Source organism: Netta rufina (genome assembly GCF_964035555.1).
Source record: "Netta rufina genome assembly, chromosome: 24".
NCBI classification, from domain to species: Eukaryota; Metazoa; Chordata; class Aves; order Anseriformes; family Anatidae; genus Netta; species Netta rufina.
Window position 1 is genome coordinate 2,372,143 of NC_140148.1, and position 26,037 is coordinate 2,398,179.

Here is a 26,037-nt window from a genome sequence, read left to right on the forward strand (position 1 = left end):
GGCGACAGCAGTTGGAAATGCAAGCAGAAGCCCAAAGCAAGTTGCACAGCTTGATATTGAATCAGACTGCGAGTTGTCCGCTGCCACGAAACTCTATTTATACCTTCCACAGTGGGTGTCACCACTGGCTCCTCTTCCCATAAGGCTGGCTACTCCAGCCATTGGTGCCAAGAATAATTTCTCAAAGGGAAGTTTCCTTTCAAGATTCCCCATAGACAAGGAAGATACTTTACATGTCTCTTGCTTATTTCAAAAATACATTAGCAATAATGTTTTATGAATCATCAGCTTTTTGTTTATGATGCAAACTTTACAACATTAAGCCAGGAAAAACACTGTCCTAAATTATATACCAGGAAGAAATCATTAAAGGTTATTGCATCAAAGAGCTCTTTATCTCTCATTAATTTATTTTCATCTTATTTTGAGTTGAATAAGCAGTTTTCTTACAGGGTGCTGATGTTTGAATATGTAAGATGAAAAAGAAAAAATACATACGAAGTTTGACTCTCGAATGATGTATGAGGAATGATGTAAGAACTTTGTGGAAAGATCAGAGACAGAAAGATTAACCTTTAAGTCTCTCCACTGGTGAAATAATTCCCGAAAACTCAGCTACAAGACGTGACGCTTGTGGAATGGGCTCTTAAGGGCCACGGACAAAAGATTCTTCATTTGTGAGCTGGGCTCTCCGGCGGTTCACAAAGGTTTGCTTCTTTATATGGAGAGCATGAAATAACATCCTAGGACTTTAAACATTGTTCTGACATTCAGTGAAAGATGTTTCTGTAGTTTTCATCAGTATGGATAGTGGTTGTTGCTGGGGAAATATGTTTTGTTGTTTTTTTTTTTTTGAAACAGTGAATGGGGCTGGAAACATCCCGTGGGCAATGTCTCTGTCAATATGTGCTGCATGCTTCTGAGAGGTTTGAGACCACTGTCCTAGGAAGTACAAAGACAGAATTGCTGATGAAGCTGGCAGAAAAATTGTTCCCCACTACAGTTCTGGACTGGTTTGGAAAAGATGGATTAAATAAAACTAGAGGTTATTCTCTAACCCTAATGTCTCCAAATCTTAGCTAGGCAGAGAAAGGAAAAAGCAAAAATCCTTCCCCTCTTCTGACATCAAAATCCAGGCTAAGCTCATTTTCCTGAGGTATTTGGCTAAGACACAAGTGCAATGGCCTTCTCGGTAGGGAGAACCTGTTTTTAGCCACTGTTGAGCAAGAGGCAGGCATTCCACAGCTCCCTGAAACTAACCGTTCCCTGTAAGAAATTCTCCAAGCTTGTTTCCCCAGAGAAGAAGTGAGACGAAACTCCTGCTCACATCCCCACTCCGTGTCAGGACGGCAGATTGGAGTAGCTGTTATGGCAAGTAGCTAATCTCATTTACTGAAGGACTGAAGTGTCCCAGTGTTCATGGATTTTACCATCACTTTATTGCTCTTACTCTAGTTATTCCTTCGTAAGGACGCGTCCTCTTATCTCTGCATCCTTGGATGTCACTGTGCCAGCAGTGAAAGCTGGCAGTGATATCTCCAAGCAGGCTGGAGACAGAGGTGTGGAGGCACTTGCTCCGAGTGCTTTACTCAGAGATAAGGAGCACGCCTCTGGCAGAGTCTGGGGATGCTGAACCCAGGTCTCCTGGATCCGTCTGCAGTGCCTGAATGTCAGCCTGCCCTTCCTTCCACCTTGTGCTCTGCTCAGCGCCTAAATGCAAAGGAGCCGAGCTAAGAATAGGTAAAAACCTTAATAAAAAGTTACTGTGCATAGAAAGGAATATCTGAATTTCATTACTAGGACTGGAGAGCATAATTGGAGTCAGGGTGTGGTGGTAGGAATGAACCGAAACTGATGTAATGCTGCATTGCTTGAAGCTTTGCCTGTCCTGCGTATGATTCTTCAGGAGTTTCCCAATAGCTGTCTGCAGCAAGCATCTTTCCTGAGTGAGCACACATTCCTTCCTCTCCTTCACAGTTATCATTTTAGCACATCAGAATAATGCAGGCAGAAACGTGGGACTTGCTCCTTTGTGGTAGTGGAGGACGTCTACATGCTTATTGTGGTAATTGCTGCAGAGAGGATGGCTCCGGCCCCTGGGAGCACGCTGGTCCCCGGGGGGACCTTCCCCTCGGACCCTCCTCTTCGTGCCTCTGCCTGGGATCCTTGCATGGTGCACTCTTGCCCTCTGTTTTGCTATTTTTCCTTTTTGTCTTCGGGAAAAGGGTGCACTAGTTAAGCTAAGATAAAATTAAATCACTGCTCTGAAGATCTAAAAAAAAAAAAAAAAAAAAAAAAAACAACCCTAACCTTTCCCTCCTTATTTTCATTCAGTTGTGTGCGCTCATAAGCTTCTTGGGTCTAGTCTGCGTGGCACAAAGAAGTATGGAAATCTCATGGAAATGTAATTTCCAGCCCAGGGCTTGCAGCTCCATAATTTGCAGCTCCCTAATGTATGGGTTGTTTCCAGGGTGTTTGCTGCTGGGGAACTGTTTATCCCAAGCCACCTTCTCATGAGCTGCTTCCCAGACGCATCCCGACTCGTAGGTCTGGTGTTTTAGGAGCTGAGTCTGTAGGTCCCTGGGGGCTTTCCAGAGGCATAGGCATAACCTCAGGATCATTACAGTCCTGCAGCCCGTGTCATTAGGTCTCTTTCACCTCTCAGGAATTTAGGACAGCTCCTTTGTGAAAGTGCGTGTGTTGCTCCTGCCGGACCTTGTGCGCCGGGTGGGAAGGCCTTTGATGTGAATACAGGGAATCCAATGGAGCAGCTAGATGTCAGTAGCAGGTTGCAAGAGAAGGAGGCTCCCCGGCTGGTGGGAATCAGCTGGGGCTCCCAGAAGAAAGCAGCAAGCTTTTCTCCTTTGGGGGTAGCCCGGAGTTTCCAGAAGACTGAAAACTGGAGGCATGTCTGTAAAATGTCCTTGTATTTTTAGAGGAAGACTGGCAGATTGGGAAAGGTCAAGACCAGAAAGGGAACTTACCAAGACCAAGAAAGGGATTATCTGTCTTTCTTTGCACTGAACAAGGCAGGAGAATACAAAGGCAAAGGAACGTGGAAGGACGTCCTTCCAACTTCTCAGCTGGAGCTCTGAGAGCAACTGGGATATACACAGAGGAGTCCGACCACTGGAAAACTTCCAGTATAACCACAATAAGCACCTCTCTCTGCTGGGAAGCATATGCCAGCATATCCCTGGGTATACACGTCTACCAAGGGATTCCTGCATCAAGTCCGAGACTTTCCCTAGGACTGGAACTTGTCTTTAGAGAAGACTTGATTTAGAGTTTTGGTTTAAAAGCATCTACTGATGGCAGCTGTTCTGTGTCAGTTTGCAGTAGTTCCAGTGCTGCATTTTCTCATTTCTCTTTATTTCTTTTTATTTCTTACTATGCTCTAGCCACTGGATAGTCATGGATTTAGTGTCTCATAGATAAAATCAAATAAATACCACTTACTCATCTCTCCATGCACTTCTAGAGCAGGAGATAGGCATCCTTCACCTCCCTGACACACTGATGGTGGAATTTCTTCAGCCACTTGCTGCCTGTGAGCCTTTGAGAAGACACTGGCCTGGAAGATGTCAGGTTGTGTTAAGTCTATTTCTGTAGCAACAGAGAAATCAGTTTCTATATAAGAGGCGAGGCTAGAAAAGAGTGCCACACCAGACTGCACATGTTGTCCTGAAATGTTTTTGTCTCTATATCCTTTCTCCTTCTCCCCATGAGGTTGACTGCTTCGTAATCTCCAGCTTGTGACAGCAAAGGAATTACCAGGTGGGGGTTGCCTTGCCAAATCACCCCATAAGTGAGTGTGACTCTGTAACAGCCACATCACAGCGCACCAGAGGTGACAGCAGCCAATGCTGTAGCTGTAAACCTGCAGGGTGGAGTGAGCGTATAAAACCAGTCGCTGCATGGTTCTCTGGTCCAACAAACAGTGTAATCCTCAAACCCCTCCAGCTCGTACTGGCTTTTAACTGAAAAGTCCCCAAACGCAGACTGACCCCCGTAAGCCCGTGGCTGCACCCACCAGAAGAGCTGCGGGGCTGTTACCAAACTGCTGCCCTTGGTTTTCTGCCCAGGTCAGCCTCAGGACGCACTCACACTGCCCATCTACACTGACTCAGCACCAGCTACCTCTGCTCTTTGGGGGCAGAGGAGGGGCTGATCTTTGTCTTGCTTGTGAGGTTTAAGAAATAATGGCTGTGTGTATCGAAAGACGCTAGCTGGCTGTTTTTCTCTATCGTATTCTCTGCTGAGCTGCACTTTTTCAGCCCCCATCCTGCCCCCTCTGGTTCTGCAGGGGATGTGATGAGCGTACAGCTGCTTCTGCAGCAGTTTCTGATGCTTGGGTTGAAACTGCTTGAAACAGGATGCCCGGCCAGTGACTCAGTCCCCAGGTGAGAATAGGTAGGAAATGGACTTTTTGCCACCACTCCTTTTCTCAGTGGGAAGGTTCCTATAACATGAAAGGGCTGGGTCTGAGCAGAAGCCATCTCAGCAGAAATTAAATCAGTTGTGGGACCAAGATCTGTGGGCTGGATGGTGAATTACAGCGGGCACAGCCCAGACACAACACCCAGGGCTGAGGCTCTCTCTGCCTGTCCCATCACTGACCTTCTGCCAGTTCTCTTTATTCTCCTATATACTTTTCTGTAATTGTGCTTTAACAAAGTGCCCTGTGAGAGGAACGCAGGCATCTGCCCACAGGGGCTGCCCGGGAGGAGCTGCCCGAGCCCTGCAAGGTCCACGAGGCTGCTCTTTGGCTCCTGCTGCCAAAGCCGCTTTGCTCCCCGTGGAGCAGATCCCAACCATTTCTGGGGCCCCTTGTGCGTGGCTTCCCAGCTTCTGCTGGCCGGGGATGTGGTTTGCACCCGGACCAGCCCCTGCTTTGCTCAAGGAACTCAGTTTGCAGACACGGGTTTCTTGATTGCATCAGGCAGAAGCAAAGTTTTATTAGAGAAGGTTTTTCACCAGCAGGTACATGAGTGATCATAGTACTGGTTAACCCCAGTAGTAGTCATGGTGGCTGGGCACACGCAGCAGTACAGACTGGAAAAAGCAAATAGCAAAATAAAGCAGAATGTGGCCCAGCGCTCTGCTCATCCCTCTGACACATTGCTTAGCATCGCTGAGTAATACAGAAGAGCACGTTCCTTGCTCTTAGCAGAGGCATACAGTAAATATTCTCTCTCTTTATCCACGGCTCTGCTGCAGGGATCTCTTGTTGTATACTCTCATTTCTCTGCTTAATCACAAATCCTTCTGCAAGGCACTGGGGAGATCAAAGAAAACATCACTTTGTTTAAAGCAAGAACAGATTCTTTCCCACACTGTCATGCCGCACGCATACGCAGCACGATCATCCCACAAGCCACCTCAGCTGGAATTTCAGATAAATACCAAAAGGAGAGGCCTGGTCGCTGCCTGCCCATCAGGCAGATGTGCTCTGAGGCTGCCCTTTTACACAGGGATGCCAAAGGTGGGAGCTGCAGACCCTGCACCCCCAATAACCTGGGTGAGGGACCAGCACCAGGGTCCCCACCAGCTCAGTGCCCCTGCCCACACCCGTTCTGCTGGATCAGCTGCCACCACAGTCACGTATTTTGCTTCCAGTTTGGCTGGAAGTTTCCCCCTGAAATAGTGCTAGTAATTTTCTACCAAAATCCTCATCGTTCCTGTGTCTTTTTTGGTTTTCACTCCTTTCTCCGGCTCTCCTTTTGCCCTAGGTTTTGTGCTGGTTCTTTCTCTGTGTTCTCTGCCTGTCTGTGGCTTGCCTTCGCTGCCTCTCTCCCTCTGTCTCTCCCTCTTCCTCCTCACTTTTTGCAGTTCTCATGCTTCCAAGCAGACTGACAGCTGCTGCCTACTTTCTGAAAGCACTCGCAGCCACTCCTCTGCCTTTCCCAGTAGCTTCGCAATAAAACAATAAACACCCCCTGAAAACTGCATTAAATACCCCCTGTAAACTTCACTGGAAAGGCCTTTGTTGCTGCCTGTCCGTGTTGCACTAGGAAGGAGAGGACTGTGGAAATCTTGCCGTGTTGCAGCGCTTACCTTGTATCTCCGCAGCTGCACAAGATGGCATCTGGGAAGACGAAGTGTAAGTGTGGCTTGTTCTAATGATACCTCCTCCTCCTATTCCACCTGTTCTTGCAACTCCTCCTCCTAGCCCTGACGATTGACTGATTCCTCCTTGCTGACTGTGGAGACAGGAAAGTGACATTGAGTGAAGGGTTTGTCAGATAAATCAGAAGTACGGGTTGCTCGTTGGCCCTTCTGCTCTCGATCTGTTTTCCTCTTGGGCATAAAATGGGCAGAAAGCTGCAGGGAGCTCTTCTCCTGGCAATGCCTGGCACAGGATAGGGAAGCAGATTATCCCCACTGCCTTCCAATCACCCCAAATAAGTGAGGAAGGGAAAGGAGCTGGAAGAAAGCCTCCACCTGTAGCTCACTTTGAGGCTGTTTGAAGATACCCAGGACACAGGTATTGCGCCTCTTGGTGTGTCTAGGGGGTACTCACATGAGGTCCTGCTGGCCGCCCTCCAGCAGGCAGCGGTATGTATGGATCTCCTGCTCCAGGCGGCACTTGACGTCCAGCAGGATCTTGTACTCTTGGTTCTGGCACTCCATTTCCGCGCGCAGGTCAGCCAGCTGCTGCTCCACGCACGTGATCTGGCTCTGGAGCTCACCAAGGTGGTTGTTGTAGCGACACTCTGTCTCAGCCAGGGATGCTTCCAGGTTGTCCCTCTGAAGAAAAACGTGTGGCACGTTAGAAATACAGCATGGGAAGCACTGCTTTTAACCACAGAGCCTTCCGCCAAAGCAGAACCATGCACCAGCTGAGCTGTGCAGCAGCACGCCACCCACCTGGCTGAGCTGAGCCTGCAGATCGATTTCCAGGGCTTGCAATTGGCGTCTCAGTTCGGTGACCTGGTTGTTGCACGTCTCGACCTCCTGACCGCTTGTAATAACCTCCCGATTTACCTCCTCAATCTGCAAAGCACCAAGTACAGACATTAAGGGGATGTCCCAGTGTAAACCAGACTGAGGATTAAGGAAAGAGCAGAGGAGCTAGCGAAAAACAAAGAATGGGGAGAGTTTGGGTGAAGTCTCTCATCCTAATGAAGTAAACCCTGCATGTAATTCCTCTTCTAATAGTGCCACTGCCCAGTCCTTCCCACTCCTCATCTGCTTTGTGAAGAGCTCCTGCCTCGAGTCCTAATGACATGTGGCAGAGGGGCAGCATCCCCTGCGGCACTTGGTCAGCTGAAATCAGTGCCGAATGCTGTTGGTTTTGCTTAAGTTAAATAAGTGTGGAAGCATTGCCTGGAAAAGTCAAAGCTGAGTAAATTTGCTCACCTTACACTCATACCAGTCCTCAACTTCTTTGCGATTGCGTTCAATCAGTGTTTCATATTGGCACCTCATCTCCTCCAGGATCTTTCTGAGGTCTGGGCCAGGACAGGCATTGACCTCCACGCTCACATCTCCAGTCGATTGTTTCCTCAGGCAGTTCATTTCCTGCAGAAAATCAAATCATTTTTTTTTTTTTTTAAAAACAAGGAAAACAACTGCGAGAACCCAGTTTCCCTGTAGGGAAGAGCAGAGCCCCCGGCAGAGCCCCTCTCTGGTGGGCATTCTCAGCTCCTGGGTGGCACGCGCCGTCTGCATCCATCACTTGCAGCAGAGGAGGAGAAACCCACCTGCAGCCAGCAGTGGCTGCAATTAGCAATTAACGCTTTTTGCACGAGAGGAGCAGGAGCCTACCTCCTCGTGGTTCTTCTTCAGGCAGCAGAGCTCCTCCCGCAGCGACTCCAGCTGTGCCTCCAGGTCAGACCTGCAGAGAGTGAGCTGATCCAGGACTTGGCGCAGGCCGTTAATGTCAGCCTCCACGCTCTGGCGAAGGGCCAGCTCCGTCTCGTACCTGAGAGTGAGAAAGGAAACAAGACAGAGCAGTCAGAGCCTGACCTCACCATCCGCTCTTTTTTTTTTTTTTGATGTGACCGTCCATCTTTCTTGCAGTGGTTTCCTAGCTAGCATCCCAGGACAATAGGGAAAGCAAATCCGGCTTGCTCTGTCAAAGCCTGCCCTCAATCCACTTTGTCTGGAGCTTTCTCACCGGGGTGGAGGTGTCACTCACCGCGTTTCCGTGCTCCAACAAGAAAAACAAAAACTTCCCTTCTGCAAGGCACCGCGTGCCAGAATGGCAGCTCAGGTGAACCCGCGCCCATCCCTGTCTGCGAATCCCTGCAGCTGGCTGCTTTCTAAAAACCTCCGAGCTCCACACAAAACCTTGCTATTGCCCCAACCTGGAAGTGCCACCAGTGAAGGCAGCTCAGAGGCACTGGATGAGAGTTTTCCACGTAGCCTCCAGCCTGTCTTGGGCACAGGGCTCGGGGGACCTGACCGAGAGCTCCTTGCCACGAGGCTTTAGGTGGGGGCACGGTGCCAGAGGCAGGGGTGCTGCGTGCTGGGGGGGTACTCACTTCACTCGGAAGTCATCGGCTGTCATCCTGCTGTTATCGATGTTCAGAATGATCTTGTTGTTGTCTATGGTTGCGCAGACAATCTGGAAAAGAGCAGGGTTTGGTACTCAGCCTCTTCCCTGTATCCCCAGGCTCAGGTGTGCCCAGAGCAGACCCTGAGCTCTCCCTTCTCTGAGGCTGGCTACCAGGCAGCAGAGCCTGGCAGTCACAGGGACAAGTGAAATACCGTGGAGGCATTAAAATGCTAAAACACACAGTTCAGACAGCTGGGGAATTATAATTAGTGCTGTCCAGAGCCTGCCACGATCCACCCAACCTTTTAAGTCTAAATCTCACTTTCACGGATAAGAGATACAAAAGCTTTGTTCCGAGACTTAATTATAAGTCTGCTTTATTCTGTCTGTTTCCTGGATTCTTTTCACTTTATTCCTCTTTGTGCGTTGACATCCTAGAATTTTTGCCAAATACACTTTGCAGGGAAATGTTTTTAATTTTAAATTGCATACTCAAAATGCATTCAGGCAATTCTCTCCTTGTTCTTGATATTAATTACACGTCCAATACATCCAGTTCTCTGTGAAAGAGTAAACTTTAAATAAAAAAAAAAAAGAAAGAATTTTAAACTGGAATTCTGCAAGACTGGTGACAGCACAATATAAATTCATGTCACTCATTATTTATTTCTTGTTCAGTTGTTTTCTTGGCATACATCTCTTTGAACATGTTGGCACAGATCTAGTTCAGAAAGACTACTGAGCCAAGCGAGTTGTATTCTGTGAACCTAACACTTTCCCTTTCAAATATATCTGACGAATAAAAGCAATGGAAACAGTCCAAGCACCCAGGATTTTTACATTTCAGCTCTAGGGCATTCTACGGGCAGTCGTCTTAATGTCTGTTTACGAAAAGCATTGTACAATGAGGAAATGTTACTCTCGATAACTGCAGTAAGTTGTGAATCAACAGTGTGAGAGAAGCTTACGAGGGAGAAAGCAGCTGAGAAATGATGTTACCTGGTTTTGAAGATCTTCTATCTCTTTATAATAGCAGCTGTAGTCCCGTGGCTCACAAAAAGGGCCCTGCTTGGCGTACCACTCCCTGATTCTGCACTCCAGGTCAGCATTTTCTTGTTCCAGGCACCTCACCTTGTCCAGGTAAGAAGCCAGGCGGTCGTTAAGGTTCTGCATGGTGACCTTTTCGTCACCAGAAAGAAGAATGCCATCACCAGCAAAGCCACCTCCAACTACCCCTCCACCAAGACCGATACCAATGCCACCTCCAATGCCACCGCCGAAGCGGGCACTGCCACCGCTGAATCCGATGCCCGGACATCCTCCGAGGACGGCGGCTCCTAAGCCACCTCCATAGTTTCCACCAACCAAGCTGCCAGTGCTCAGTCCTCCTCCGTAATTCACACCACCACAGTAGCTTCTACCAGAAAACCCTCGGCTACCACCTATCCCACAAGTCGTGTATCTTCCAGAAGAGACTGAGGAGATCCGTGCTCCTCCACCACCACCACCGCCACCAATAACACAGCTGCCACCGCTGGTCCTGCCCCTGAGCGAGCCAGTTGTCTGCTTAATACTACAACTCATTTTGAGGACAGCTGCAGATCCAACCCAAAGCCCAAAGCAAGATGCACAGCTTGATATTGAATCAGACTGCAGGTTGTTTGTTGCCGCAGATCTCTATTTATACCTTCCAAAGGGGGTGCCACCTATAGGGTGTTTCTTCTTCCCACGGGGCTGGCTAGTCTTGCTGTTTATGCCAGGAATAAATAGCCCATAGGCAGTTTCCCTCTAGAAATCCCAGTTCACAAGGAAGATACTTTACATGTCAGCAGCTTATTCCAAAAAGTAAAATAATGTTTTATGAGTCATCAGCTTTTTGTATGATGCAAACTTTACAAGAAGTCAAGAAAAAAAGTTGCCCTAGATTATGTACAAAGAAGAAACATTGGTATTTATAACATCAAAGTCCCTTTTATCTTTTATTAATTTGTATTTATTTTATTCTTAGTCCAATAAACATTTTTGTATCACATGCTATGGTACAGTGTGTGGAATAAAAATGGGAAGTTAATATAAATTCACACTTCTGAAAAGCATGAATAATAGCGACTGTAGTAGTGAAAAGGCAAGGGATATCATGATGTAGATGTCTGCCACCTGGCACAATTAAAGACAGTAGGTCTAATACATGCTTTGCCGTGAGATTTCTTAAGTCACTCAGGTAGTGTCCCTGTGGGTTTAGTTCCCCATTTGTAGCTCACATTGCTCTGGTCGTGCAAGCACAAAAAAAACCAACTTGCTGTCATGGTCTGCGAAGAGCAAGCCAACTAAATGTGGGATGTTCCTGCTTGTCCCAGACTCAGTGCAAGCTGACACAAACAAAGTACCTCTCTGAAGTTATTTTTCAGTTAAAGTAATTGTTCTCCATGCTGCCTCAATTTGTGGTGATCACAGATAAAGGAAGAGATGAAGGAAAGGGAATGTCCATGGGCGATTTAGCCAGTTCCCTGGCTGGACTGTGATGAGATCCAGCAGGTCATTGCCATAACTACTAGCCAAGATTTTATCGAGCACAAAATAAAAAGGAGAAAAGTTTTCCACATGTATTAACTGAGTTTGTCGGAGCGGTACCAGGTAATGGCACAGCCTGGCCATTGCTCACAGCAGAGCAATCTCCCAAACCGGGCAAGCGATAGCCAGAGGAGCCTTCGGAGAACTGGCTCAGCCAGTGCAAGTGTCTTTTTGTGGCAGACTGCCGTAATGAGAGGATATTCTGCTCTCCAGGGGACACAGGCTTCTGTTCCCTACAGCATGCAATTCCCCGGCCGCTCTTACTCACAAGCAGCCTTTGACTTGAGGACGTCCATCTACCCAGCTACAGGAGTGGTTGAGATCGGTCCCCTTTGGAGGTGAGTGTGACACCTGCCCGAGCAGCCAGCACCGGTGGGGAGAAGGGCAGAGAAAACCCCACAAGGGTGCTCGGCAGCTGCTTGGGTGCTCAGCCACTGCTCCCTTGCTGGTGGCAGGACGTGCTGTGCCTGCGGGTCGGAGAGGGTCCCCGAGCACACAAGGATGCGACCACCTTTTCACAAGCACGTTAGGGCTCTCTACTCTCCAGTGAGCTAATTTACTTCTTTATTTAGATCAAAAATGATAAAAGACGCCTACCCAAGGCTGGCAGCATCCTGGAATATTCATTATTCATATGGTACAGTGAAATAACTTGCTCAAGGACAGAGCTGGAGTCTCCCAGAGCTCACATTTCTAAGACCGCAGTGCCTGAAATACAAGTCCATCTTCCCCTGGAAACACATCCCCCGTGCTCCCCACACAGCCTAGACTTACCATAGTGAAAATACGAGCAAAAAAGGAGGATAGGGAGTAAATCTGGCTTTCATCAGTCATTTTGAGGAATATAATTGAAGACAGGGTGTGGCTGTGAGAGCCTACAAAAATTAATATAATGTCTGGATTGCTTGGAGCTTCGCTTCTGCTGTGTAGGTTTTCAGAAGTTGCCTAACAGCAGTCTGCAAAGAGAAGGGCTCTGCAGTAAGGTTGTCTTTCGTTCCCTTTCAGAGCCTTAGGTTTAGGGGGACGTACTGGGGATACTGGACATCACTCCGCAGGTGGGCACAGGGCACTGCCTCACTTCATCACTTACAGGTCTTGGCCACGAAGCAAACTGGTTCACATAATTGCTCAGCCTTTTATGTACGTCCTGCCTCAAAGGTCTACAAGCTACAGGATCACATTTACCGGTGAAGGTTAGAACCAATCCTACTGCTCCTCCAAAGGACTTGTGCTGAGGATCCAGGCACATCCTTTGGAGCTTTACTGGGCTCCTGCCAGTTTCACTGGGAGATGGACATGGGGCTGATGCAGCAAATGCATCCAGGAGCCAGTCCGTGGCCAACCAGGCTGTATTTTAGAAGCAGTTTGATCGTTTGCTCCATGTGCTGGATGGCTGCTGTGGTGTTCGCTGGCAGGCAGGCAGCTTGCAGGGCCATGGGTGAGCTTCACTCCATGCCATGCAGGGCCGTGCTCTTCCTTATGACCATGGCAAGGCTCCAAGCTGAGACATCGCCATGGATCAGGTGTAAACGTGCTGTTGTGTTTGCTGGCTACATGGCACTCTGTGCTCTCCAGCTGTGTGCCACCATCTTGTGCTGAAACATCCCCCAGTACCGGCTCTTTTCTCCACTAAACTAATTCCTTTTCCTCCTGCAGCTGTTATTTGTGCTCGTGTAGACCGGGAGCATAGCCTCGGGGCAGAGTACTACATGGAAAAGGACTGGGCAAGCCCGAGACATAAAAATGTCCCCGAAGGATTTACAACCCAGACGTGATGGAAGGAAGCAAATGGTTTCATACAGACGGAAGTAAAGGAAGCAATGAGACTCAGTTCGCCAGCAGGATTAGCAGTGCTGTCAGCACAGTGTCCGTGCAAACACTGGTAACTTCTGTGGTCATTATGGCAAAGAAGGGAGAGATGTGAAAGCAGATGAGGAGGCAATGCAGATAAATACCGACACAGGGATGGGCACTGGGGGGGCAGCAGGACAACGTTACATTTTCAAGGGATGCGATGGGCAGTGGGGTTGGGTCCTCTGGCTCCATGGCCATCCCAGCACCCAGCCTTTTTGCCGATCGTCAGCCTGTCTCCTCCACATTCTGCTCGCTTTGCTTATCAAAGCTGATAGTGTTGCCTTGTGTCAACTACGAGAAGGGCGTGTCTAATTTGACAACTTTGCTTTCATAAGCATTGCTTCAGTGATGTTTGTGCAACCACACTGGAATATGATTTTATCTTGTCACTTGTAATTACCATTAATGATTTGCATAATAGCCATTAGGCATCACTTATTAAATCCTTCTTTGATGTGATACTGAGCCGGCTCCAGACCTCATGCTCCCATCCTTCAAATGCAGACCACGACTTTTTTTCTGGCTAGTGACTCACTGATTTATACCACCAGGTTTAGCAAAATTCCTGTAAGGCAACCGAAAAAATTGCCACAGGGAGCTTGGTAATAGAGTGATCTTAGGTCTTAAATGCACCTCGGTGACGAAGGTGATAACTCTGTGAAGGAAACTGAAAGTTCCTTTCTTGCTGACTGTTCACATCTTCAAACTACCTCTGAACATTTGCTAGTGATGAAGTCCGGCAGAATATAGAGGTGGAGAGAGACGGATTTCTTCCTCCTGAAGCTCACAGCCTTTCCTGATTCACTTTGTGGAGGGTTTTAATTTCTTTCCAGCGCCAACAGATGATAGTGCCACCAGGCTTCCCAACCTCTGCACCTCTGGAAGCACTGCTGATTTCCATGGCAAAGGAATAAAAGAGAAATTGTGTTAGGAGAGGTGGGAATACTGATGGCTGCATGAAACTAGAACAACCTCACTGCTGCATGGAAAGCTGTTTCCAGCTAAAACAAGGCTAAAACAAGGTTTTAGCCTGTGGTCCCTGCTAGCAGAGCCATGGGGGTCAAACCAGAACCTGGCAGGCAGGACTGGAGTATTTCAGGTGCTTCCTGAGCTCAGGTACTGTGCAGCGGCACGACAGGCAGGTGGCCAAGGGCACAGGCCAGCCAGAGCCCCCCCTTAAGAGTTTTCTTCTTATCTTTATTTAATACTTGTACTAATATGTCTGTTTTCAATGCACCGTCAGTATGTGGTGATACAGGCAGTTTAAATGAAATTATTCAGTGTATTGGGCTGAGAAATCTCCTGCTTGCTTATAGTAGTAATTTACTTATGTAAATACTTCTTTGTAAATGTTACACAACCCAAGAAACAAAAATACAGGTTCCACAGATAGTTACAAGGGCGTGAGTGAGACGGTGCCCGTCTGCATCTTTCATAAAACAGACTTTTATAGAGAAATTATAGTTTGTACATTACACCAAAACACGGCTTAGTATTAAAAATATATTGTGCCTGTAATCAGGTATAATTGCGTGTGCAGCGCAGTCCTTAGCTCATGGCTGATTTCCAGCATTAGCAGCTTGCCAATCTAATTGTTTTACTTCTGCCGCTTCGCTCATGTCTTAAACCTCTGGTATGTTCTCTCCTCGGGGATTTTTTCTGATGATGTTGTAATTCGCATGTGTCTGTTCTCTCTGTAGGAAAAGGTGCTGTGTCTGCCAGGGCGATCACAGCGCGTCTCATCGACCCCGCGGGCGGCGATGCCGATAGCTCCTGCTTGCCCGCCGGAGTGCTGAGGCAGCTCTCCCTCGTCTCCCTGCGGCACCCACCCCTGCTCTTTTTATCCTTAGGTTCCTCTCCTGGTCTTACACCTTCAGCCTAAGTCTCTGTCTGTCCTTGACCTACTCCTTGCTGGCTTTACAAGGTTTGCACAGTAAGGAAAGAGCGGGTTCTTGCAGGCTGTGCTGGCGTACTGCATCTGTGCAGGCTGTACTGCATCTTCTGTGTTTCATTTGTCGTCCCTTGCTGCCTCTTCCTGTGCTGTTCCAGGTTGGATAATCATGCAGGTTATGCAGTCTTTGGGCAGGGGAGGCACCTTTATGTTCCTGCATCGCGTTTAATGCAGCGACCTCGGAGGTTCTGCAGCCAGGTTAAATAACGCCGAAGGAGTGCAGTTGGTGCTGCTGGGGCTGCAGGTACAGAACGAGCCACAGCACTGAGCGCAGAGCCTTGTCCACAAGCTCATTACAGCAATTAACCCACGGGGGTAAGAGCTGCTTCTCACTGGGCCAGTGATGGGAGAGGCCGTCCCCAAAGGGACATCTGGGGCCATCCCTCGATTGCTGGCCCTCCATGGAGAGCCATCTCCGTAAAGGCACAGCTCGGAGCCGAAAGGGCAGAGCAGGAGAGATGTCACAGCAGCAGACCAGGCTTTCTGCAGAGCGAGAAAGAAAGCTGGCTACAAAAAGTCCCATCTTTGCTGAAATTTTTGCCAAGAGAATAATTAAGGCTCATCATCTCCCCTGAAGTCTTCTTGTTGGAAGCCTTCATGTTGGATTTGTGTATAAGGTTAGTCATCAAACCCCAGCCGGTGTTTGGGTAGAGAAAAGGGCTAACAGAGCCGCCTAATGAGGAGCAGAGGGGGTAAGCACCATCCGCAGCCTCTCTGATGCATTTAGAGGAAGAGAGGAGGGGAGGGCTGGATCCTGAGCCTTTGCTTGCACAAGCAGCAAAATGCAGCTGTGTTCCCGAATGTGTAATTCCTTTCTCTGTGGTAATGAAACACCACCATCTTTTTTTTTTTTTTTTTTTTCCCCCTGCTGTTTACTGTATCTTGCTTTTAAAAAACTTCTCTCCCACATATTAATTTGTCTCTCCCTTTTATCTTCCCACATGTTGCCAGCTGGTTCTTCCTGTTTGCCCTTTTCTTGTTTAATCCGTTTAGGGGTTCTTTATTTAGCATTTTCTCTTGGAAGTGTTTCCCTCTACCAGAAGGGCGTGTCAGGTCCAGCAGAACCTTGCTTTCAAAATTACTACTCGGGATTATTGGGGAAAGCTTGTTGTTCTTGATTTTATCCTGTTGCTGCACATTCACATTAATACCTCAAAGGTGTTGCGAATTACAGTCCATTATATTATATTAGCACACGCCTACTTAATGAAAACTTGGTTTTCACTCAGAAGTCTCTTTCAATAGGACATCATCAGTCGGACTGCCCTGAAACTGCTTCCCTGTGCTCTCTCCAGCCTCCCTGAACGTTTCTTTCCTTATCACCTTCGACTTCATGTGTTAGCTTACACCTCCTCCCCTGGAGGCCAACGGCCCTTTGCGCAGCACCGGCTGCTCCCTTTCCTCCACCAGCATCCCGCAGCCGCTGAATTCAGCACAAGCAGCATGGCAGATGGGAACACTGAGTGTTTTTCCTTTTCCCTTAAAATAACTGCTTCGTGGAAGTAGATCAAACACTTCAGAGAAGCCCTGATCTGGGTGGATTTCTAGCCAAGGGTATATGATAAACATAAGTATCTGAGTAACAGGTTTTTATTTTAATACTTGTATTATAAATTACTTGTAGAATTGCTTTGCGGGTTCAAGGCTGTATCAGTAGTAGCAGAGTTTTATTAGAGACAAGCTTTGGCAGCTGTTAGATGACCGACCACGAGACAGATTAGCCCACGGGTGGAGGTCCGTGGCGGGCTCCAAGCAGCGTTGCAGGAGGAAGCAGCAGGCAGAGGGGCGGCAGCATGGCAGCGGTTCTGCAGGGTCCCTTCCAACTGGTGCCATGCGCAGGACTGAGAACTGCCAGGTGGTTTTTGCCTTGCTTTTTCCAGATTTATTCTTCGAGAGACCTCCTCAGAGGGGCGTGCGGTGGGACTGGCAGGGAAGCTCTCTTGTCTGCAGTGACCTGCCAAGAGAGAGGAGGAAGCACAGCTTGTCCCGAGGTTTCCTCCACATACCCCTTTGTCCTTTTTTTACGTTCCCCCTTCCTCTTGTACTGACATTTCTTTTCCCTCTTCTCCCTAGCTTGCTTGATCTTACGTCCTTGCTGAAAGGCTGATGACTGACTTGCCTCCCCCTGCCAGCTCTTCATTTTCATGTCATGCTGAAGCTCTTATTGAAACATATTTACTCCTGGTAACTCCCCAGTGACAAAACTGTTTTCTTTGCATAAATGTCCTGTGGGTGCATCCCTTCCTGCTGCTTTCTGCTGTACCTAATTAATCCCCAAGCTCTGCCACCAGTGGTCACACCTGCGATCCTGCTGTCTGACCTGCGCTGCCTTTCTCCAGGAAAAAAGAAACCCTCTGCAGCTCCTCACTGCCCAGAAAACCTGAAAATCTCTTCCTCCTCTTCCCTGAGAAAATGGCTGGGCTAAAGCAGCAGCTCGTGGCCACCCTTCCAGGCTCCTGGAGGACACCTCACCTTGCCTGCTCTCCCCAGAGCCTTAGGACAGGCACGGCTGGCACAGGCTGGCTTTAAGCCCCCCGCTTCTTGCAGCCGGTGGGACTCCAGGGACTCCTCTTCCCGCTGGCCCTCTGTGGAAGGGAGACAGCTCTGGTAAGAAAAGCCCCCGTCAGTCCCACCCTGGAGAACTGCCCCGTGCCAGGCAGTTGTCCCCGTGTCCCTTCAGCCTCTGGTGGCCTCGTAGGGGGCAGAGGCACAGTTCAGGTCCCGTTTCCCCTTCGAGCCACGAGGGTCATTAGGAGCAACATTTCGCACACCTTCCATCCCGCCTGTCTGTCCTGACACTCGGGACTGCCTGAGGCTCTGCGACGAGCTCTAACAGTTCATTTCAGCCACTGCAACTGGCGTTTTGGAACAAGAGCCGATTTTTCATGTAACTAATTTAGGACTGGAGGGCCCAGGAGAGCCCGCTTCGGGGCACTACCATTAAAATACCTTTTTCCAAACCAATGGAGCAGGTGGGTGCTCGGGCTGGTTATGTGTGTCTGCTGCTCTTTATGATATTAACAGCATGCCTCTCTCTTTCAAAATCTCCGTCAATGGGAAGCAGGGAAGAGCCAACTGCTTTGCATACAAATTAAATTTCCCCAAACTGTAATTAAAATTGTTGTGCAAAACTGAAAATGTTTAGATAATTTATTGTTTCAGTTAGTTTAACTGCCAGTCCCTAATCCTGTCAAGCAGTGGCAAAGCCAATAAAGCTCGGTTTTCATAAAAGCCCTTGCCCAGCTCATGCTGAAAACCTCCCTGGAAGGTGGCGAGGTGCCACACCGTGCCGGGTGGTGGCAGTGGGCTTGGTGGGCTCTCCAGCTACCTGCACTGCCCCAGGAGGAGAGAGTGATCTTCGGCTCGCACCCAGGACATTGAGCAGAGCCAACTCCTCAGGTGCCTCGTGATTTGCTTCCCAGCCCTGTCTGGTAACAGGTCACTACTGGTTGCTCACCGCAGCGTTGTTTTTACCACTTGTATCTCACGTTTTCCTATATCCCCTAGTCAAAGCCTGGAGGTTTTACTGCATCCCACTTTGTCTGCAGTCTGCGTACATGATGTCGTGCTGCCCGCCCTCCAGCAGGCAGTGGTAGGTCTGGATCTCCTGCTCCAGGCGGCACTTGACGTCCAGCAGGGTCTTGTACTCCTGGTTCTGGCACTCCATCTCTGCCCGTATTTCGGCCAGCCGCTGCTCCACGCAGGAGATCTGGCTCTGGAGCTCAGCAAGGTATTTGTTGTAGCGGCATTCGGTTTCTGCCAAGGAGGACTCCAGATTTTCTTTCTGAGAATGGAAACGGGAAAAAAGGAACCCAGGTACGCTGCAGGCTTAGCCCACTTGGTCACAGGGTGCCGTGACTTTATGGGAGAGGTCCCACCAAAAAGCTGGATCAGAGTGTCCCAGCTGGACAACTCTGGTCGTGCAGCTTTCCAAAGGAGGTGAGGAGTCTGAGATGCAAATCGTGGTGGCATCGCTTACCATGGTGAGCTGGGCTTGCACATTGATCTCCAAGGCCTGCAGCTGGCGTCTCAGCTCAGTGACCTGTTTGTTGCTTGACTCTATCTCCTGGCTGCTTGTGATGACCTCCAGGTTCACCTCCTCCACCTGCAAAGTCAGCACAGAGCACTCCTTCCCTCACCTCGCCGCAGCATCTCAGCGAGCCGGAGGGCTTCGACCACGCTGCTTCTGCTCACGCTGCAGCAACCTGAGCATTTCCAAATCCCCCTTCCTCCTCTGTGACCCACCACGCAGTGCCTCCTCTGCCGTGAGCAGAAGAGCACTGTAATTGGCAGTATAATTAACAGCAGAGCACATCCCTGGCAGGATTGCTGCCACCCAGACGTCCCCACTAAGCGGAGGTGACTTAATCTCTCGTTTTTCCCCCCGATTGGCAGAGTAGGGTAGAGCTGGGCACGTGTACAGTACCTTGCAGGCATACCACTGCTCGGTCTCTTTGCGGTTGCGCTCCATCAGCGTTTCGTACTGACACCTCAGGTCCTCCAGGATCTTCCTCAGGTCCGGGCCGGGGCAGGCGTTGACCTCCACGCTTACATCGCCCGTCGCCTGTTTCCTCAGGCAGTTCATTTCCTGCAGGGGAGACGCGCAACATCCACACTCAGCGGGGACATGGCTTCTTTCCGCGTGCTTCTGGAAGAGCGGGGAGGGATCTGACCTCCTCGTGGTTCGTCTTGAGGCAGCACATCTCCTCGGTCAAAGCCTCGCACTGCAGCTGCAGGTCGGTCTTGCAGCTGGCCAGCTGGTCCAGGACGGGCCGTAGGTTGCAGATGTCTGCGTCCACGTTTTGCCGGAGGCCGCATTCGGTCTCATACCTTAACCACAGGCAACAGAGGAAAGCCAGCGCGTCAGCACGGCAAGTCCCCGAGTCGGGTTCATGGGGAAAAAAATGAGGAGCAAGCTCTTCTCTCGCTTCAGGCATGCTATGCTATGAGTGTTTCCAATGCTATCCGTGCCTTTCACAGAGACCTGTGTTTAATACGGCAGCACGACAAGCAATGGTGTGCCCCCAGCACTGCGTTAGGGTCTCCGTGTCACCATCGCTCACCTGCCCGTCCACGGGCAGTGCAAACTGCTCCATCCAGCACGGGGCTGTACTCACTTCACTCTGAAGTCGTCGGCAGTCATCCTGTTGTTGTCAATGTTCAGCAGGATTTTGTTGGTCTCCATAGCTGCACACAGGATCTGCAAAGGAAGCCAGAGGAGAGAGATTTGGGCTGGCAGGCTCTGCGGGCTCCAGAAGGCGCTGGAGGAAACATCTCCCATGGTACTGCAACCCAGTCCTTTTATAATCAGTTCATATATTGGTGTTAGTAATCTGTTAAATGGCATTTCACCAGGAAAATCTGCATGCCGGCTTGGTTGAGCAGCTGCAGAAACCTCAGTTCTCCATAAAAGCAGTGTGCTGCTCACCCAAGCTGTCACACTGCACATAAGCTGTGGCTCCATGTGCACCTCCAGAGACAGATGCTGCCTCTGCCACTTCACATTGGACATCTGCATGCGAAAGCGAAGCCCCAGAAAATATTTTCTTGAAAAGCATTGATTTACCTGGTTTTGAAGATCTTCGATTTCCTTATGAAAGCAGCTGTAGTCGCGCGGCTCGCAGCTGGGCCCTACTTTGGCGTACCACTCCCTGATCTTGCACTCGAGATCCGCGTTTTCTCCCTCCAGGAGCCGCACCTTGTCCAGGTAGGAGGCCAGGCGGTCGTTGAGGTTCTGCATGGTGGCCTTTTCATTGTTAGCGAACAGGATCCCCTCTCCGCAGCCAGCGCCAGCCCTGGCGAAGCCCCCAGCAATGCCACGAGCGCACATGCCCCCGCCGCCAAATCCGATGGTGGAACAAGCCCTCGGCGCGGCTCCGAAGCTCCCACCGGCCGCGCTGCCAGCGCTCAGCGGCTTCCCAAAGAATCCCTCGCTGGAGCTGCCACCCGAGAAGTTGCCGGCTGCAGCCGCGAAGTCACAGGCGGCGAGTCTGCCCGAGGAGGCGGAGGAGACCTTTCTGCCAGCCCCAGCCGCCGAGCTGCCGGCGCTGCTCCTGACTTGGGAGCAGGCAGTGACGACCTGCCTGACAGCGCAGCTCATCCTGAGAGCAGCGAGGATCCAGCCCAGAGCCCAAGGCAAGCTGCACAGATCGCCGCGGGATCAGGCTGCCATCCCTCTGTCCCCACAGCTGCCTATTTATACCCTTCCCCGTGGATGTTAGCGCTGGAGAAGGGCTGTTTATTCTTCCTCCTTGTGACCTGGCTAGTTTTCTCTCTCTCTCTTTTTTTTTTTTTTTTTTTTTCCAGCCTGGAATATTTCCCCATAGGCGTTTGTCTCCAGCAATCCCACAACAGAAAGATGCTTTGGTTAACAGAAGCGTGTTTCAAAACTACATCAAAAATGGTACTTCCTGAATCATCAGGTTTGACTTGTGATGACAACCAAACAGCAGTGACACAAAAAAAAAAAAAAAGACGATACCCAAGAGTGCCCGGGGATTGAAACATGGCAATTATCCATCCCTGGCATGGACAAGTCTGCCCGGGAAGTGAGAGCTGTGGGAAAGGTGCCCACCTCCTGCCCCACAGAGCCTGTCCGACCCCTTTGCAACCCAAAGTGAGGGTGCCCATCGTGCAACTGCCTTGGGGTGCCTGGGTTTGGGGCCAGGAGAAGGTTTTTGGCTGCGCTGCCTGTCCCTGAGCGCACGGCACTGGGGACCCCTGGTGCACTGGGGGCAGTCAGCTGGGTGAGATCCTGCCGGCATCTCCAACATTGGACCTCGAGACTGGAGAGCAAGTGAAAATAATACTGTGCTCAAGTGTACCGGTGATTGCTTGGTGCTTCTCTGTCTCTTGCATGCACCCAAATACCCCCTTCCAGAGGGGACACACCAGGATATTTGCTCTGCTGATCTTGAAGATAGACAAAGTATGCAAGTATTTATCCAAAATGAAAGAGAAAATGAGATTTCCTGAGTACCAAATATTGCAGTCAGCTACGGATGTTCACTGCCAAGAGAGGACAGCCACATAAGATGTTTCATAAGATTTCTAAAACAGTAGCATGGAGAATTTTAGAAGCAGCCTGATCCTGTGTAGGTCTGACCCAGTTCCAACCAGCACCATGGAAATTCTCTCAATATCATCTAGGAGAAGCGTGTTAAATTTAGAAAAGAGAGAAGAAAAGAAAAAGGATATTAAAGCTAATTTTTAGTCTTGCAATGCTGAATTGAGGAAGAAGGGAAATAATTAAAATGTTTTGTCATCCGGATCTTTCATTTTATTAATAGTATTAATACAGCCATGGTAATATTGGCTGCCTTTTCCCCATTTGTTGTTCAATATTGGCTTTGGCGTCCAGGTCACCTGGACACTTCACATAAAGGATGCGTCAGGTGCAGCCTGGTTCAGAAATATTGCTTATGCCATTTGGGTAGGTTCATTAGTCTTGATTTTATCTTGACACTGCAAATCCAGAGCACCTTAAATGTGGTGTGGATTCCGTCTATGTCCATCCTTTGTTACGTCCCTAATTAGCGAGTGAAGCCTGTGCCATGGTGCCATGGCATGCCTCATCGGTGGCGAGGTCGGGAGCGGAGGCTGTGCCAGGGCTTCTGCCTGCAGCTGCCCACACCGCTGGAGCCATGCATTGGGGCTGAACTGTCAACATCAGTTTTTTTTTAGTGAATTGCAATGCTGAGCTTAAATTGAATTCAATTTAATTGAAAAATATTTTTCGACAAGAAAAAAGGCATAGAATGTTATTTGTTTTTTTTAAATTATTGGGAACTAAGCAGAGGTGTCCATGTTCCTTGCTTACATTTTGAGCTTCAGTCCTTGTTCAGGTCTCTGTAGCCAATGGTGAAATAGAATCTGCACAACTTTTGTAAAGGAGAGCGATTTCACTCTGGATTTGACTGGACTGTACTGGATTTGTATGTTCTTCATGGTGGCTTTCTTCTTTTCCAAAATCTGACATTTTTATTAAAACCAGCTCTTGCTTTTACACCAGCCCATACCTCAAGACCAGCCAGCAGCTGCAGTCTTCCTTTTATTAAAAGGAGATTTCCATTTCGGATGAAGAGCTCTGCTAACGATGCTATCTACATGCGTAATGGAAGGCGCTTTGCAGAGCCCGCTTTTGTTGGCTTCCAGACTGGAGTCTCCAGCAGGAAACGTGCTCAGCGCGGCCGCGGGCGATGCCTCCGACGAGCCGTCCTCAGCCGACCTCGGAGCCCCTCGGCAGGCAGCGCTGTGCCCGGGGGCACGGAGCAGAGGAGGGAAGGCCCGTGTGGATTCCCCGGCAGGCATTTCAGAAAAGAGCAGTGCAGGCCTGACAAGGAAAGATAATTTCAAATAACAAATGAGCTAGGGAAAAGCCTCCCCTAGGCGAAGGTGCTGTTCCCATGTGATTTCGTGAAAAAAAAAATGGAAAGGAAGGAATTATACCACAACTTCACATTTACTTCTGGCACTCCGCTTGAAAAAGGAGAGCAGGATGGTGGTAGAGGATGGGCTCTGTGGCATTATTCCAAGGGCTGGTCTCCTGTACAAAATGATCAGGTTCAAAAGAGGGATGAAAATGAGAAAGGACTGGATTTCCCCGGAGAGAAGTCCTTTGGTCGTCTCGGAATACTTTAAGACTTGAGACTGTTTCTTAAGCAGTATGAAGTAAAGAAAGTGTAATGTGCCCCCAAGAGGGAGATGCAGCATTTCACATTATTCCAGGTATCCCTGAGTCATGAGCTGTGCTCGCGCCCAGAACTGCCCCGCAGACGTCGTGACTCACGCGCGGCACCGGAGCCCCGAGCTGCTGCCCCTCGCCCTGCCTGACCGCGAGCCCACGCTCACGTCTGGGCTTGAAGCAACCACCAGGGAGTGCCAAGGGAGAGAGGCTGAGCACCAGGCAGCGACTGGCACCCAAAACACACGGCCAGGGCTCGGAGAAGTCCCTTCAGCCTGTTCATCTCTGGTTTCTGGCTCGGCGGTCCTTATCAGGAGGCATCGGCACAGCAGTGAGAGCTGTGAGCTGCTCTTTCTCAGCCAAGCTTCAGGATTTCACCCCTAGAAAATTCTCGTGTATACTGTTTACGAGTATTTTCTTATCTAGCTGTTGACTAAACTGTCATTCCCAGGTTTTCAGGGTGTTACTGCTGCACCGAAACTGTTTTCCAACTCGCTGATGACGCCAGAAGCGCCAGGGTTCTGAGCCCAGCTTTGTAAATCACTCTAGGCAAATCGTTCAGCTTGAGTCTCAATTTCATGCTCTGTAGGACGGAAATAACAATAATAGTAATCCTCTTTCTTAAGGGCGTTGTAGAACATCTGATGTGAACACGGAGCTTTAAAGGTGGGAAACACAATCCTCATGTTAAGTCTTACTCATTGCATGTACTCCTGTTATTACACATCAAGCTTGACACCAGCACATCCTACACACTTGTCTCCATGTCTCAGCTGATGAAATATCTCTCAAAGACATTCTTGGTTTTTCTTTTTTGTTTCACTGTCCATTAAAGTTTCACCACTCTTTGCAGAGGACTTTTGTAAGTCTTTGCTGAGTCCCACCAAAGCTTTTCTTGTTCTTGCATCTTGCAGAAAACTCGAGAAATGCTCCCCAAAACCAATGTTTCTCCATCTCTTGGGTGTGATAATTTGTCCACATTTCACAGATGCAAGCGGTAATTGTAGAGCAAGGTGTAATAATAGAAAATAAATTCCCTAGTAGCTAGGTGGTATTTTCCTTCTGTTTGATCACTGTAATGCAACACAGCAATCACGTACGTGTGCTAAGCATGGCCTTCCATCCTGTTTGTGGTAATAGGATTATGGAGAGCCTTATGCAGGATTTAAGCCTTTTTGTTAAAACAAATATATGTTGGTGAATCGGGAAAATGCCCGATACAATCCTCCCAATGGAACTGAATGGATTACAAAGCTGGGCTTCCCATCGGCTCTCCCCAGCTCACCTCGCCGGCATTCAGTTCAGGCCATTCCTGCAATCTCTCCCTTGCGTCCTTCTGGCCATGCCTTACTGGGCCGCCAGCAGAGGCAGTGCTCTTGGACTGGTGCCTTCTTTTAGCCTCCTACTTACATTGAGATGGTTTTTTTTTTCCAGAAAACCCTACTGTGTTCGGTACACTTGGGGCATTCTGGCCTGAGAGTCTAATAGCTGCCTACATATACACCTGAAATAAAATAAATCTCTTCTGGTGGCAAAAACTGATGCATTTTGGTAGTAGGGTGATGGTTGGACCAGATGATCTGGAAGGTCTTTTCCAACCTTAATGATTCTATGATTCTGTGATTTTCAGTTTAATCAGAATTTCTGCTCTGCACCTTGTCCATCACCATAAAGGGCAGGACAGCTTGATGCTACAGTACAGTTTTGCTTGATCTAGTTTTTATTTCTGAGACGGGTGTAGCTCGCTTGGGTTGGGAGACTTCCTCTTTCCGCAAGGAAGGTCTGCAGCTGAGCAAAGCATGATACAGTCAATGAACCCTGCATTCTGGTTTTTGTTTCATTTCCTACTTTTTTTTTTTTTCTGTAATTGCTGAACAATAACACAGAATGATAGCATCACCTCTGAACACGCTCCCTTTTCTGGAAAGACCTGGCAGGTTCCCCACTTCTTCGATCACCTTCCCGTGCCTCTGCTTGTCTCGTCATGCCTCGCATGGCATCGTCAGCTCTTTTCAAGAGTCTGCTCAGGCCGGGTGCATGCCTTTGTTCTTGTTCAATAAGTGCCTCGATGCCTTTCCGGAGGCTGAAGAGGATGAATCATCAATAACAATCCAAGAGACAAACCTGCCTGAATTGAGCCGCAGAAACCCCTTGTAGGATCACAGAATGGTTTGGGTTGGAAGGAACCTCAAAGCCCACCTCATTCCAACCCCTGATATGGGCAAGGACCTCTCCAGCAGCCCAGGCTGCCCCCAGCCCCATCCAGCCTGGCCTCGGGCACTGCAGGGACGGGGCACCCCCAGCTCCTCAGAGCAGCCTGGGCCAGTGCTCACTGCCCTCCGAGTACAGAATTTCTTCCTAATATCCTTATATTGTGTATTTTTGGATCTAAGTGATCCACCAGCCTTTTGGCTCTGAGATGACGTTCTCTCCCATCTCTAGCCCACAAAATACACGTGGGGGACGTGCGACAAG

The 26,037-nt window shown here is 49.2% G+C and overlaps 2 protein-coding genes across 2 annotated transcripts; both read right to left on the reverse strand.

Moving 5' to 3' along the window:
• Positions 1 to 5,252: 5,252 nt before the first annotated feature.
• LOC311218585 (keratin, type I cytoskeletal 19-like) lies at positions 5,253 to 10,087 on the reverse strand (the record flags this gene model as incomplete). Its single annotated transcript, XM_084301317.1, has 8 exons — positions 5,253 to 5,278; positions 6,058 to 6,203; positions 6,524 to 6,750; positions 6,871 to 6,996; positions 7,363 to 7,524; positions 7,771 to 7,927; positions 8,490 to 8,572; positions 9,503 to 10,087. The coding sequence occupies 8 exons, from the start codon at positions 10,085 to 10,087 to the stop codon at positions 5,253 to 5,255; spliced, it is 1,512 nt and encodes a 503-aa protein (XP_084157443.1).
• Positions 10,088 to 18,402: 8,315 nt separating this feature from the next.
• LOC311218432 (keratin, type I cytoskeletal 19-like) lies at positions 18,403 to 20,979 on the reverse strand (the record flags this gene model as incomplete). The annotated part of the gene is made up of 6 exons (XM_084301115.1): positions 18,403 to 18,663; positions 18,859 to 18,984; positions 19,306 to 19,467; positions 19,553 to 19,709; positions 19,997 to 20,079; positions 20,446 to 20,979. 6 exons carry the CDS (start codon positions 20,977 to 20,979, stop codon positions 18,403 to 18,405), a joined length of 1,323 nt encoding a protein of 440 aa, XP_084157241.1.
• Between the last annotated feature and the right edge of the window lie 5,058 nt (positions 20,980 to 26,037).